The 15,644-nt window shown below is 42.5% G+C and overlaps 2 protein-coding genes across 4 annotated transcripts; one reads left to right on the forward strand and one right to left on the reverse strand.

Annotated features, from left to right (window-relative positions):
- The first annotated feature begins 422 nt into the window (after positions 1–422).
- brd10 (bromodomain containing 10) lies at positions 423–11,837 on the forward strand. 3 transcript variants are annotated; one of them, XM_008424278.2, is made up of 10 exons: positions 423–564; positions 1,669–2,302; positions 2,463–2,663; positions 3,795–5,371; positions 5,465–5,526; positions 5,628–5,717; positions 5,823–5,938; positions 6,048–6,259; positions 6,600–8,579; positions 9,594–11,837. In XM_008424278.2, the coding sequence occupies exons 2-10, from the start codon at positions 1,680–1,682 to the stop codon at positions 11,480–11,482; spliced, it is 6,750 nt and encodes a 2,249-aa protein (XP_008422500.1). In that variant the 5' UTR covers positions 423–564; positions 1,669–1,679; the 3' UTR covers positions 11,483–11,837. The 3 variants fall into 3 exon arrangements, with proteins under 3 accessions (XP_008422500.1, XP_008422498.1, XP_008422499.1); XM_008424276.2 differs by having other exon boundaries at positions 424–928; XM_008424277.2 differs by lacking the exon at positions 423–564 and adding an exon at positions 944–1,014.
- Positions 11,838–12,114: 277 nt separating this feature from the next.
- Positions 12,115–15,255, reverse strand: mlana (melan-A). Its single transcript, XM_008424275.2, has 5 exons — positions 15,121–15,255; positions 14,382–14,474; positions 14,134–14,230; positions 13,888–13,995; positions 12,115–12,372 (listed from the first exon to the last, which is right to left on the reverse strand). Exons 2-5 carry the CDS (start codon positions 14,468–14,470, stop codon positions 12,304–12,306), a joined length of 363 nt encoding a protein of 120 aa, XP_008422497.1. The 5' UTR covers positions 14,471–14,474; positions 15,121–15,255; the 3' UTR covers positions 12,115–12,303.
- Between the last annotated feature and the right edge of the window lie 389 nt (positions 15,256–15,644).

Below are 15,644 nucleotides of genomic sequence, written 5' to 3' on the forward strand. Positions count from 1 at the left end.
ACTGGGGCAAAGAATCCGATAAAAGTTTGACTTTAATCTAATAATTTGCAGAATAAAATAATCATGTCGAAAATAAAGTTCGGATTTTAAGAAAAAAACAACATAATTTGAATAATATTTGTGTTTTTTCCTCATTTATGTATTTTTATTTTATTGACAATACACCCCTACAGAAGCAGAAAAGCTAAATAAAAGTGCGTTTTTGTTTGTTAACTAAAAACCGCTTCGAAACCAATACAAGTAATGAGCAGTCGAGCACAGGGCCTTTTGGTTTATTTTTTATTATTATTATTTTACTTTTCTCTTAAAGTTCCCAAGTACACCAATTTAAAAGCGGCTGATCATTATCAAATGTATGAAAAAAAACAGGTTTCGGGCTTCCTCCAGAATGAAAACAAACCTGCGTGACGCAGAAACGAGATTGTTACGTCAGACGGCACACATTTGCATCGGGTGGACGTAAAGCATCTTTGGTGGACTGGAAGCTTCTGTATTGTTTTACACTATTCAGACTGAATCGGCAGGGCTTCTGAACGCGACACATGCTGAAAAACTGTGTCTAAAGTGATCGCAGAGATTCTTAAGCAGACGTAAATTTGACAACCTGTGATTAGCGTCATAGGTGGTGGAAAATTAACTGTTATGTATTATCAGACAATCAGCTACTGTTACTTCGGCTAATGCTTCTGTTAGCTTTCCCTGCTACCACTGACATCATTCCGTGCGATGACTACACTGAGAAGACTGTGTAACTTTCTAAGTGGTGGACCTTAAATGTACTTTAAAAAACATTTACTATGGATGGTGAGCGGAGCAATTGCAGGCCTCAAGTGAGAGACAATAGCCAGCTAACCTAGCTAGCAGGCTTGCCGTGGTTGCTAAGCTTGCTAAGAGCTATCTTGAGAGAAGCTCAACTGAAAACGTCAAGGTACGTTGCTGAAGCAACCAAAGTTTGCCGCTGGTCGCATTGTATAGCTCCCCTTTTGCATGCGTTCATATGCGAGATATGATAAGGTAGATTTCTTTTTCAAACTTTTTCACCGGCTTTGTTTTATTACCTAAATCGCTGTTGCTAACTTTAGCCTAACTAACTGTTAATCCTGGGAAAGGAAAAGTTTGAAGAGGTGCAGGAGACGCATAAAGTCAGACAGTCATGCGGACACTTGCGTGACAGGGATTCTGACTATGAACTAGAAATATAAGTGCTGTGATTTAGTTGCTTCTAGTTATATAAAGGCTTGGCACATTAAAGTGCATAACAGTAAATTAGTATATCTTTGAAAAGCTCTATTTCAGCAATTCACGTCTGAAAAATTAAATACATATGTATATATCAATATATACAGCTATTGATTTGGATAGTTAATAAAGACAGAATAAAGAGTGACTAATCTAGTTTTCATTCCAATATTCTAGTCTTTTTAAAAACTCAATTCTGTGTTTTTCTTGGTCTGAATAGAATTAAAAGATTAAAGAAATGCATAACTCAGATTGCCAATATGTAAAGTGGGAATTTCACTTTTTAAATTGGGTCACTAATGTAAATATTTTTTTCTGTTCCCATCTTCTAAGTTGCACTTTTGCACTTTGCAGATCTAGCTTCCATTTAGATGGGAGTGTTTTTGCACATTAAAGTTTCCCATTGGCAATATGTGTTTCTTTCCCCAGGTGTTTGTGCCATGGATCAGAAGGACATGACGGATCCGACTGTGACAGACCAAAACTCTGCAACTCTGGAGCCCACGGCTCGCATGCCTTTGCAAATGAAATGGATCAGCAGTAACTCTGGTGATATAACCAGATCCGAAGAAAAACACAGTAACGGCACCTGGGAACCAAAGGCTGTGGTACCGTTACGCAGTCCTGGCGAAGATGGACTGTCTGCATTTCCAAGCGGTGACCTCTCACTGCCTGAAGTCTGCATTTCAACCAACAGCAACAGCTTTGAGGATGATATGAACTACGAGATTCAGCAAGCCTATAAGATATTCACAGTCTTTTTGTTGGACAAGCACAAAGGGATAACCAGCACGTTTCTCCATCCCATTGGCCACCATGACGCGCAGCATGGCATCGAAGGGGTTCAGGGCCTGGTTCAGGCTCAGCTTAGGCAGTCGATGTGCTTGCGTCGCATTGAGAAGAAGTTTATAAACCAGGAGTATGAAAACATAACAGAGTTTGTTGCTGACTTCAGGCTGATGTTGGAGAACTGCTACCGATACTATGGGGTGGACCACTGGATATCCAAACAGGCTCAAAAGCTGGAAATCATGCTGGAGCAGAAGCTTACATTACTTTCCAGGTAAGAGCAACAAAGTTGCTCAGAAACCCAAAAAAAAAACTGCTTGAAGTAGTGTAAATCTAAAACGCAGTTTAATTTCAGTTGACATTACTGCAGACATACCATCTGATCACTGTTTTTCAAGCCCATGTAAGAATATTATTTTGATGTGTCACACCAGAGTGCTGCGAGAAAAGACGTCCCTGGCAGTGACCTCTCAAGGTCGTTTTGGTGCAGAGGAGGAGCGAGGCTCTGGGGGAACCTCGACACGGAGGAGGCAGGTTTCTCGGTACCTGGCTACTATTACCGGCGGTGGCCATGAGTCTGTCATGGTGCGGACACTACGTCAGGAGGAACAGCAGAGGGTCAAGGAGGAGAAGAGGTGAGTGGATTTATTTATTTTTTTTACATTTTGCAAAATTACAATCATAAACTTCAATGTTTTTTTTGTTTTTTTTTGCTGGTACTTTATGTGATATACCAACATGAAGTAGGACTTAATTATAAAGTATAAGGATAAGCATATGGTTTGGAGAAGTTTTTTTGCAAATATTTGAAAAGTTTATTTGTATCCAGTCCTCTAACTTTGTGCTTAATAGAACTGCTTTTCATTACCATTCCACTGCAAGTGTGCAAGTGGAATGCTGCAAATTTGTAGACATACATATTTCTGTTTGCATGTTTAAAAATGGAAATTTTCACAATTCTCCTCTCAAAATAAGTCAAGCTCGGTCAGATTCAGTGGCAATCATCACTGAACATCAATATTCAAGTTTTACAACAGATCATCAATTGAATTTATGTGTGGACTTTGACTGGACCCTTCCAATCTTTGTGATTGTTGTCCTGAAGGAAAGCAAACCCACAAGCATGATGCTGCTGTCATGGATATGAGCAATATTGATTTTTGATTACAGACGGAAAGTAAAATTGTTCTTGTATTCCAACTTACTTCTTGCCATGCTTCTATTAAGACCAAATTTGTGCACTGCAAACAGCTGTTTTGCCGACATAAAATCCCTCCACCTGAGCCGTGCATCTCTGCAGCTCCTCCAGAGTTAACTGGAGCCTCTTGGCTACATCTCTGACTAGCGCTGTCCAGGCCTGCCAGTTTAGGTGGACGGCAACATCTTTGTTAATTTGCAGTTGCATCACATTCTTTGCATTTTTTGGGTGATGGATTGGAGCTGAGATGTTGTTGTGTAACCTAACTCTGCTTTTAACTTCTCTGCAGCTGTATCAATGACCTATTTGTTCTTTGGTCATCATTATAACGTTTGTCCAATAATTATTATTATTATTATTTTTTTTTACAAATCACAAGTAAGCTATATTTCCTTCTACTTCACATACCTGCAGCACTTCGAGTTAGTCTGTCACATAAAGAGCCAGTCGAATATGCGGAAGCTTGTGGTTGTAATGTGACAAAGTGTGAAAAAGTTAAAGACATATGAATGCTGTTGGCGAAGAAGTAAATGCAACAATAAACCACTTCTGTCTGCTGCATTTCCAGGCAACGTGAGCTCGAGAAGAAAGAAGCCGAAGAAATGTCGGCCAAAGAGGTGGAAGAGTGGGAGCAGAATCTGTTGTTGCAGGCCGCCCCGGACACCGTGGGTGCCCTGTGGGAGCTGCCCGCCATCGGACACTTCCTCTGCCTTGCGCAGACCGCCCTCAACCTCCCTGAGATTGTGTTTTTTGAACTGGAGCGTTGCCTGCTGATGCCACGCTGCAGCCTGATCCTGTCCAAAGTCATGTCCTCCCTGCTGTCCCCGCCGCAGAGGAGGGCCACGTTGCAACGTCGACCTGCGCTACCGTACCGTCGCTGGGAGTCGGAGCTGAGGCAGCGCGTCATGGGGTGGTATCGGGCCGTCGGCGCCTACCATAACCAGCCCCATCGCGCGGAGCAGCTGGGACTTTGCCACCAGTTCTTCAGTGTTCTGGGAGAGGCGAGTCCAATGGAGGAGAAACCCTTCCATTTGCTGCCCTTCTACCAGCGGGTTTGGCTTCTCAAGGGACTGTGTGACCATGTGTATGAGACACAGAAGGACGTGCAGGACGCTGTCCTAGCGCAGCCCATCCATGAATGCAGGGAGTCGATTTTGGGCTACGATAGCAAAGAGAACGCCTACATACATTTCCCACATTTCTGCGGTGCCGACCTGAGGATCTACTGCCAGAGCCCTAGCCCTCCTCCAGCCTTTCCTTTCCCATCTGTGCTGGTAAGGAGAGTTGAAATGAAACAAGGGACCGAGGAGGATGGGTTGGACAGAGTGAAGAGCGAGTCGGAACAAAACGACGACTGTGATGGCGGCCAAATGGATACAGGCGAATCTGAAGATTCCGGGAAAAAAACGGTAGGGAGGCTTGTGGTTTTTAAAAAGGAGAATGGAAATGGAGAAGATGATAAAAGCGGATTCAAATTGTTGCAGAGAATGAATGTTTCTGAATCGGAGTCCACTGATGGCGACTCCTGCGAAGACTCAAAATTAAATGTAAAAATATGCGCAAACTCGCTATTCCTCACGCAGGGCAGAAATGTTGATGAAGATGAGGTGAAAGTAAATTTGAAAGAAGAAATTTCAGATGAGCAACCATCCATGCAGGAGCAGGTCTTCTCGTATGATTCAGAACACACTATCAAAGCAGAAACGGCAGATCCCTGCCTGAACGTGGCCGAGCACAGCTACACCGGCCGCTCGCCTTCGTCTCCAGGTAAACTGGAGGTCAAAATGGAGGAGGCGAAATCTGCTCAGGAACATCAAACATCTCCCTGTTCGGATTGTTTAAAAAGAAACTTCTGTGACTCTAAATCTCCGGAGGACGTCCGCTGCTGCGGAAAGTCCAGACCAGCAACACATTCGTCCTCTGAGACAACTCGAAGGTTAGGGGAGGAGAGGCCGGATGACAAAATCTGGAATAAGAAAAAGAAGCGGAAGAAAAAGCGAACAAGGGAACAGCTGCCAGGAGTGAAAGGAGAGCAGAAGCATCTGCACAGTTTGAGGCCGCTGCCATGCGAGGCTGCCAAGTCTGCAGTTCAAAGGGTTACCACAACAATCAAGAGGAAGGACAAGAAGAAAAAGTATAAAACAGGTGTGTGATTTATTTATTTTTTTTAAGCTTTACATTTGTTTTTATTCTAAAATGATACCACAGTAGTTCAGTCACATTTGCACTTCTTTGTAGGAAAAACCCCAGATTCTTTGAAAAAAGCGAAGAAAGAATCTACTCCGGCACCAACATTTAAGGTAGTTTTTTACCAAAGCCCTTATTGGTAACATAAAAAAAATTAAAACATTTATACATTTTCTCCAATTCTCATCAGTTTGTCTTTCTTTGTCCTCTGAAGTTGGTGTGCAGCAATCTAGATGAACTGCGAGAGCTGATCAGTAAGACTGAAGATGAGCTCGACGAACTGGAGAGCATGAAAAAGAGACCGGTAGGAGGTCACCACTGTTCTGTCAAAAAAAAATTTGTTTTTCTCCACATCAGTAGACTAATAACGACTGAACCTGCCTTTAAATCTTTGTGTGTGAACCAACAGGGCCGATGGTACTACAAGAAAGAAGCAGTGAAAGAGCTCCACAGCACTCTGATCAGACTTCTGAATGAGCTTTTACCCTGGGAACCAAAACTTGTTAAGGCCTACCAAAGAAACAGGTCAGAAATGTTTAAAAGTTTAGAAGAGCTGCTAATTATTGTGATATCTTTTATTGTTTCACCTCGGCTGTTCTGCTTTCAATGAGTTTGTTTTGTGTTTTCCGCTCAGACTTCGTTTAAAGAAGGAACATGACGATTTCAAGAAGCACCCAGAGTACAACAACTTTGTACGCGAAGAGTGTGTATCGTCCTCCTCATCTTCGTCGTCATCAGATGAGGATGATGACGGCTACGAAGAAACAGACGTGGAGAAGATTCATTGTAGAGATTTAGAAGAAGAGGACCAGGAACACGTTGTTCCCAGAGGCCTTTGGAGTGGAGGTAAACTGAAACTAGAACGTTGGCTTTTTCTACATTTTTCAGTCTGAGACGAGGCAACTGCACATGTGGCGGGTGTTAACAAAAGAGCAGGGGACTGTGAATGTTACACGCAACAAGACTCAATTTCTTATTACAGATAATGCCTGGTCAACCATAACAGATGACTGGCTTTCAGACTTTTCCAGTCAGAAATGTTTGCATGCAAATACGATTCATTTGATCTGATTGTCAGCATAGATTGTAATATGACATGCACTCACACAAACAGATGCAATTCAGCTTTTTATGAATGATAACCTGCCAATTTATCTCTAACATAGAATTTCTTTTGTGTTCTTAGCAAGTGCCAGAGAGTCTGCTGCAGAGTCTGCTGCAGATAAAACTCTGACTAGTGCACCTTCAAACCACCTTAAACTCCCTCTGACCAGAAAAGAGAAAGGTTTTGCTCTTCTGCCAAGAATTCAAGGTGTTCTCACCAGTGTTATTTCTACTGATTGGAGAAGAGAAACGAGATCTGGATTAATATCAACGAGTCAATCGGGCGATTTGACGTGGGCGGCTGAAATATCACCACATACGTCAGGGTCACCCATGTCTCCCATCCTCAACCCGACGTATAAACTACCCCCGGGCTACACGCCCATTCCCACCCTGCTGGCCAAAAGTGTGGGCAACAAAGTGACCTTGATGAGAAGACCGACAAATTTCCCAGGTTTATCCAATGTAGACAGGCAGCTGAAAGGGTCTGCATTGACTAATCCAAAAGCGTCAAAAGCACAACCTTCTAGTGACAACCAGATGTCCCAACAGACTACAACAAAAGCACCAGTACAGACTGTAATGACAGGAGCTCTTCCTAAAATGGCACCGGGCTCAGTACCCCAAACTGAACCAAAAAGTCCCATCCAAGTGGTGTGTAAGGTTTCTGAGGGGGTGGGTCACCTTGTTAAAAAAGACAGCAGCAGTCCAGTCAATCCCCCTGCTCATTCTGTTATGGATAAGAAAACTGTAGAGAAGGTAATGCAGCAGGTGGTGTTTCTGCCTTTCAGCCATCTTGTTCAGAAGAATGAAACCAAGGCAGCTGGTGTGACTCCACAACAATCAAATGTCCTTCAGGTTCCAGTATCCAAAGGGACCACTCCTGTGTGTATATCAACGGATGTGACTGGATTCAGCATTCCTGACGGTAAAATCCCTGTTCAGCAGGTCGCCCCGCTTACAGATGCACGGATGTCGGGGAATCCTGCGCCCTCCACTTCCCCCATTCTGCAACAAGGGACCCCGAACTCTGCCAGACCTAAGGGGGCGCAGGTTTGCACTGTTAAAGCCAACACACTAAAAGGTGGCCTGCCCACCCCGTCCATTGTCCCAGCTGCTGCCAGAGCAGCCACTGCTGAGACTGTTAAATTTACAGAGCCTAAGCAGGAGCTGAAGACCGTCTGCATCCGTGACTCTCAGTCCATATTGGTAACCACTAGAGGCGGCAACACGGGGATTGTCAAAGTCCAAACGTCTTCAGAGCAGAATTCGCTGGGGTCTTTCCCTACAAGTCCTGTTATTACTATATCTCCTCAGTTAAAAGCTTTTCTTGTGTCCAAGACATCGACTCGTACTACTTCGGTTCCCTCTCATGTTCCAGGAGGGGCAACTGCATCTACTGCCCAAACCCAGAAGCATTGTCCTTCAGTATCAATGGCCCCTCACACTGCCACCATTTCTACACCAACTGCGATCACAAGCAGCTCTCCTGTCAGAGGGCTTGCAAGCAAGACAACAGGCACTGCTGCTGGTTTAAGTCGAGCCTCTTGCATCGCGCCAGTTTCTACTGTTGTAACCAAGATTTCCCAACTGGTGAACACGGCCTCTTGTAGTTCTCCTTTTCCACCTTCAACTTTGAAAAACAAGGATGTCGTCCTGTCCCTCAGCAGTTCTGGTGTTTCCAAAGTCCCAGCACAGGAACCCATCAGCAAGACTGGTGTAAAGCGCAGCAATACAGACGAGATCTCCCAGGTTGCTAAATATATCCTTGTTACTTCAACTTCTTCAGTGTCTTCAAACCAACCATCATCAAAAGGGACGCCTTCTTCCACGCAGTCGGCCGCCGGTTCAAGAGTCGTACGTGTTGGCCAGCCCACAGTGACAACATCCACCACCTTTAGTGGGGCCATATCGAAGCAGATGATGGGAGCTGGGAGTGGACAAGCCACGACCGTTCCATTATCAAGTTCGACTCTACAAATGGGAATAAGTTCAGCCAAGCCTGTTGCCTGTGTCAGCTCAGAGGCGTTGTCCAAGGCCAGCAACAGTACCGTCCAACCAGGTAGGTTCTCTTAAAGTAAACCTCATTTGAAACCACATTTATGATCTCTTTTTACACAGATTGTAATTTTCTCATTATAAAAATCGATATGCTGTAATTGCAATCGTTTACAATTCAGTCTTGTAGTTGGATGTTTTCAGAATCTCCTGGGTGTTTAAAATGTTAGATGCACTGACCAAATGTGGTATTCTAGTCTTGTGGGGGGCAGGAGGTTTTGCTGAATTTTAGAATTCTAATTTATGTCAGTTCTGCCCATAACCTCAGGAAAGACGCTTCTTGATTTAAAAACTTCAAATGACCTCACTGAACCGGCCAACATTAGCACAAATTTGAGGAGCTAAATAAATTTTTCTGCAGCTCTATATGAGATTTTAAATCTTGATGGTTTTGCTGCTCTCATAAAGCTTTTTTTCTTCCGACACAAATCTTCCAGCTTTCCCCACTTATGGCTTTTTATTTTCTTTCACAAAAAAAAAAAGTTTTGCTGCATTGTCAGAGAAGTTAAATAAAATGTGGAGATACTATGCTCTCCATCCCACTCAGAAATGTTCCTGTCCGTCCCCACAACTTGCACGCAGTTGCAATCTCAGCTTTTGTGGTCGGCTATCAGTCTGACGAGCGAGACTGAGAGGCGCCCTGCTGTGTTAATTTATTTTAATTAGGCTCAGGTGGACTGTTGTGAAATTGAACACGTATCCACAGTAACAGCAGCAGAACCCGTTGTCAAGTGTTGTAATTAAAAGTCTAAATGTCGATCCTTTTAAGTTTTAGCAGCTTAACAATTCACTCGGAAGCTTTTTAGTTGTGTGATTATGTTGAAGTGTTTTTTTGATTGAGAAGATTATGAATTAATTTCAAGAGTTGCGTGCAAAACATTTGAAAGGGACATAAAATTTTAGCCAAAGTTTAAAAAAACTGTTTCAATACTCAATTAAAGAGCTCACTCTGAACGTTGTAGGAAATAATGTCAATTACACTCCTATTAACATTCTTAACATTAATTTGTCTCACCAGGTGTTGCGGTTCCTTTACTAGGAAAGACGACAACAGTCGGGCAGACCGTCTGTGCTCTGTCCCATTTTCCTTCGAAGGCCTCACCTGTCCCGATATCAGGCTCATACAGTCCAACCACAGCTGGACTGGTCCCAATAACAAATTTATTTACCATTACAGATTGTTCCCCCCACCTTGACACTCGCACTTCTTTCTCGGCTGTTTCGCCAATCCAGGGTGTCCCTTCCACGTCTGTGATCTCACAGACAAGCTGCCTGTCGTCTACTGCTGCCATCCTGCCTGCGGAAAACATAAAAAGGAAAGAACTTCTTGTCTCTGCGTCTAAACTGTCCGGCAATTGTCCAGCTCAGGTAACCACTACCAATTGCCCGGCCCAAACGAGCACAGCTTTCCTTGACCAAAAGCCGTTGCATATTAAAAGTGGCAGGAGCGAGACCGGTCCACCATCCTGTAATAAAACCCTTCCTCTCCTCTCTTCTGCACCCACAACATTCTCAGCCTCCACTTCTAGCCCAGTTACACAAAGGATAATCCTCAACACTTCCACGCACCTTACGGCCGGCACGCAGATTGTCCTTAATAACGCATGCTTTATAGTCCCTCCTCAGGGTTTGGGTCCTGGCAGTCATGTCCTTCTCATCTCTAATTCTGCACCACAAGTGCCTGCTGCCACCTCTACTAACTCTGAGGCGTTTTTGCCCCCTAAAGGATCTAGCTCTGTCATTGTGAGTCCTCAGGCGCCAGGTTTACCCCAATCTGCAGTCAGGCTGCCCAGCATGCCAACTGTAAGTTCTCCATTTTTAGCATGCACTGGTCAATCTTTGCTGGCAGGCACTCCTCATGTTACGCCATTCAGACTCACAGGAACACCTGGCTTGGGCTCATCGGTGATTCCCAGTAAAACAAATGTAGTATCAGCTCTGCCTAGGCTCTCACCTGCACATGGATGTAACTTTGGGTTGCCTCCAGTATGTACATCCACTTTGATCTCTTCTCCTCCAAGGTTAGCCAGTGTACCTATTTTGGCTTCCCCAGTTAAAACTACTGCTCCTTCCCTTGGATCAGGATTTACTACAATCAGGGTCACTGGTGGTTCAGCCACACCAACTAACATTTCAGCTACAGTATCCACCTCCTTGTCCAGATTGTCGGGGCCTCTGTCATCCCTACCTGGTTTACCCAGCTCATCAACTGGTGCCTTGCATATCCCCGTCACCCCAGTTCCCGCAGCTTTGCATTGTTCTACTTCTGGGCACCGTGTGGATGCACCAGCAACTCTCGGATCTGTTATACATCCAGAGCAGACGGCAGTTAGAGTTGCAACTTCCTCAGCTGCTCAGCCACGGAGTTTAGTGCAAGGTGCATCAGGAAAGACGCCACTCAAAACAACGTTTCCAGTTGTTCAGCCTGCACTCTCTGGTGCTCGGACGCAAGAGCTGCCAACAGTGGCCGTCCCACCAATCTTAAGTACAGCAACCAGGACCCAAGCACTGCCCATCGCTACTGTTCCGCCAATTGGAAGTACAATCAGCACCTTCGAAATGGCATCTGCGGCGTCTGCACCACCAGTTAGCACCACTCTGACTTCAACTCCACCAGATACATCACTGATGACAAAAAGCAGCATCACTCCACCGGTTATATTGACTAACCAAGCATTTCGAACAAACTCTGTGCAGACATCATCGCTGGGTATGCATGCTAACTTACCATCCAAGCTGCTCATCAGCACTGATGGTGCCGTGTTGAGCACTGATCAGTGTCAGGTGAATCAACCAGAGAAGACCGTGTGTCCCAAACCCCGGGACGCTCTGGTGGTCGCCCCCAACAGCTCCGGTGGGGTACTACGAGCACATGATTCCACTTTACAGCCTCATCACAGAGACTAAGTGAAGCAGCAAACCAATACTGAGCCAATTTTTTTGAATGTTCTCTAGTTATGGCTGCTTGGATCCGTCTCACATTTAAGCACCAAGTAAATTTTGCAACTCGATTATATTACCTTTCTTATGAGCCTGCTGTTAACACACTAAAACGGTGGATTGTGTTGAGTTTCTGGAGTTCAAACTGAAACATTAATGTTGCGGACTGTCAGAGGTGGCATTTGGCCAGTTATTACAGTAAATCAGAAAGGTGGAAAGTAGGGGACATTATTCAGCCTTTTAGATATTTGTCTAAGATGTAATAATTGGTTTACTGTTGTTGCTTTGTCTCATACTAATTACAACTGCCTACTTTCTTTCACATCTGTCATGTCCTGTTTTTTCAAGTAGTAACTGTTTTGAAAACTACATTTACTTTTTTTTTGTAGAAATATGAACTAATAGATAAATTTTTACAATATGTTTGAGTCCATGTAAATGTTTTGGAATCACATTTATTTATTTTTACCATATAGATTTTTAAAAGATATTTACTAGGTACATTTTCATTGAACAGCTGTGGACATAATTGCATGGAAATAAACAATGCGACTGTCCCAAAAAAAAGTGTTTTGCAATCCTTGTTTCCTGAAACAGCCTAAATTGTATGTTTCATCTTTATTCATGAGAAGATTTTTACAAAGCAAGAAAAACAATGTATTTTTCTGTAGGTGCCATTCATTTATGAAGTACGTCGACAGTGGTGGTGCTTGACGTTTTGTCCAAGTCCAGTTCTGAGTTTGGTTTTCACATGTTCGCGTTTCTCTGTAGATGTTAGTCTTTCTCACTTAGGGGGAATAAGGAGGCGGCAGTGGTCCTGAAGGAATCTTCTCATAGGCTGGAGGAGCATTAGGAACCTAGGGTAGAGTTTGAAAAACATCTGAATGCAGTAAGACTGATTTGCAGAGAATTATGCATTGACAATGTAAAAATTATTACCTCAACAAATAATTTCAACTGTCCCCACAACTTTCATAAAGTGGCCTCCGCTCTTAGACACCCCTGATTCAGATATTCAACAGGTCTTTATTATGCTGATTTTGTTTCACAAAGAAATACTAAAAAGTCCATTTTTAATTTCAGAATTTTTATTCAACCATGTAAGAAACCTCAAGTTTTTTCCCATGATCACCTATGCCACAATCACACAAAATTAATGTAATTGAGGCATTAAAAAAAAAAAAAAAAATTGTCAATATTTTCTAAACTTGGAGTGTGTATGCCCTTGTATTTATTCACAACTTTTTGTGAATAAATACATAATTCTACATGTTTTTGTTCAGCTGTAATCATTCAACGTTCAAGTAAGGTCAGACTCTTCATAAGTCAGGAAGAAACTGATGTTTACCTAAATGCAGCCATAGTTACTGTTAGAGCAACAGAAATGCTTAAAAACGACAGGACTGGATGAGGATTCACGTTTCTCTTCTCATCTATGCCCAATGAGGAGAATAACAGGCAGACATTTTTTCCCCAATCATCACTCTTCCTGAACTGTTGCAGAGATAATAACTTGGGTTCATCAAGTCAACACAGCATTGATTAGATGCCATCTCGGTGCCAACGAGGTGGTTCGTCTGTAAAATCCTTTTTTTTTTTTTTTTTTGCGTGTTACCGTCTGATAGTTTGTTAAATCCTACTTGGCTTTTAACTGGAGCTGTGTGGTTTGATCAGGTGAGACTAAGACTGAGTTGGGTTTGATGTGAAACAAAGAATGAGCATGCAGAGAATATGCACACTTTTAAGTACAGTGGAGGGTCCACAATGTTGCCAATGGCCTGTTTTTATTCCAGGGCCTTGAGAACCTCGTTAAGAGTGCTTGGCATCATGGGAGACCAAACTTAATGTGGACAATCTTGAAGAATTACTCTATGAAAATTGTTCAAAGATCCCGCTCTCTGCATGCTCCAGCCTTGTGAAATTTGATATTTTTTTTGGGTTAGGTTAGAGGAGTGACAATTACTAAAAACATAGTTTCTTAATACGTTTTTTGTTTTTTTTCTTCCTACGCTGAATAGTAAAACTTTTCCTACTGAAATAAAAGATACATTTATTTCAAAGCTTATTACATGTCCTTACTCAGGGTGCCCATAAATGTAGAGGGTGCTGTATGGTAAGTGTTTCAATCTGAGCGCCCCCACCCTCTGCTTGCTTGCCCAGTGTGTTGCACACTTCCCTTGGGAATGAGACATTTTTAATACCTCAGCCTAGTCTGGTGACATAATAATCTCCCTCAGGCATCCACTGCATTGCATCGGCTTTACATGCTCTACTGTTCTCAGAAGGGCTTTGAGAATTGTAGTTTTTCTTTGAAAAAATAAAATAAAATTAAAAAGACCATTTAGGATATAATGTAACTATTCAACCCTTACCACTGATTGGAAGCTGCCGAAGTCAGCAAGAGCCATTTTGTTGTCTGCTGAAGTTCCTGGCTCTGAGTACTGGCCTCCTGTAAAACCTGCAGATCCTGAGCCGGTGCTCTGCATTGAAGTGTTGAGGGTGAAACAAAGGATAAAATATATATATTGGTAATAAATTCCTATGTGGATAACATAAAATGAGTTACAAATTTTAAAAAATTAATAAAAGAGGATTTAAGTGAAGTGAGACGGTCTCACCCTGATCATTTTGTAGCCAGTCCTCTTCTTGAGGTACCAGCAGCCTAGAATGAAGAGGCCAGCGAGGACAACAACCAGAAGACCTATGCCGACTGCCCTGGAAGTGATGACACTTTTTTTTAGTCTGGAGTCACCCTCTCTTTCCCCCCAAAGCTTTCAACTCAAAATATATTGCAGGATTTTTGTAGATGATAATTCATTAAGCTCTGTTTTACAACCAGATGACCACAGATAAGTAATCTACTTACTCCTCAGCTCTGACATATCCTCTCCGTCCGCTGGCAAAGTAGACGTTGAAGTCTCCACGAGGCATTCCGGTTGTACGATTGCACAACATCAAGCTGAAAGTCAACCAGAAACGGCTTCAAAATTAGAAGTAGCCAAAGTAAATTTTCTCAACCGGGGAACTAATTCGTCTGTGTTTTTGCATGCTTGTAAAAGACCGTATATTGATTCCAAACAACCATATGGACATGCCGATTACCACACTATACTGGTTGAATGAAGATTATCCAGAATAAAAAAGAAACTTTCAAGTGAGAATGTTCAGAAAACAATAAGCCAAAAAGCAATGCTATCATAAAAATATTGAAAGTCTGATCAGTTATGAATATTTCTATGTATTCATTTTAATTTAAACCATAAGTCTGTTTTTCAAATAATGGTAAATGTGGCACTGCCACATATTGCATTGTTAATATTTTGTCAATGTATGCTGGGAGTTTTTTGTGAACAACTGACATATCTTGCTACATTTAATGAACTGAGGGGAAAAATACAAATAGGACAAACAACCTCTAACAGCAAAATAACTAAAATAAATCTGCTTTTTTGTCATAAACGCCTGTTGCAGTTAAGAACAAAGTTATCGTCTGCACATTAAAGCAATTATTTCTAATATTCCTGAAACATATTTAAGTATAATCCTTCACCTTATACCAAGTCCTGTGTTACTTTTACTTTTATGAGACAACAGAATAATCTTACCTGATTATTCCCTGGTGCCAGGCTGCACTCCTTCAGATTGGAGAACCTCCTCAGACTGTGGCCACCAAAGCTCTGTGCTCCTCTGCTCCTCAAAACCCTTTCCTCAGTATGTGGGAGAGCAGACAGGGGCAAACAAAATTCCTCATGACCGTCACGGGTTAGAAACTCATGGTTAAACCCATTGAAACGGCATAATTACCGTGAAACCCCCATGGCCTTAAGCGCAACACTCCTGTCCACTCGTGAAACTTCAAGAGTCAGCTGCTGGCCTTTCATGTGAGAGATAATGTGTGTGTTTGTTATTGAGATCTCCAAGAACTGCACTTAGCTTACATCATTTCAGATGGTAATAGCTTGCAAGATATACAAATGAAGCTGTCCATGTCAACTTTATGATTATATGATACAATTAAAAAAAAAAAAAACACTATTACATAATTTCTTCCAGGATCTTCTCTCCAACTTCCAAAAGAAAAACAGACTTCTGTGAAGTAAAATTAAACATGACCTTTTAACAGCCTTGG

The sequence above is a fragment of the Poecilia reticulata genome, chromosome 12 (assembly GCF_904066995.2).
Source record: "Poecilia reticulata chromosome 12, P_reticulata-male-v2, whole genome shotgun sequence".
Classification (NCBI taxonomy): domain Eukaryota; kingdom Metazoa; phylum Chordata; class Actinopteri; order Cyprinodontiformes; family Poeciliidae; genus Poecilia; species Poecilia reticulata.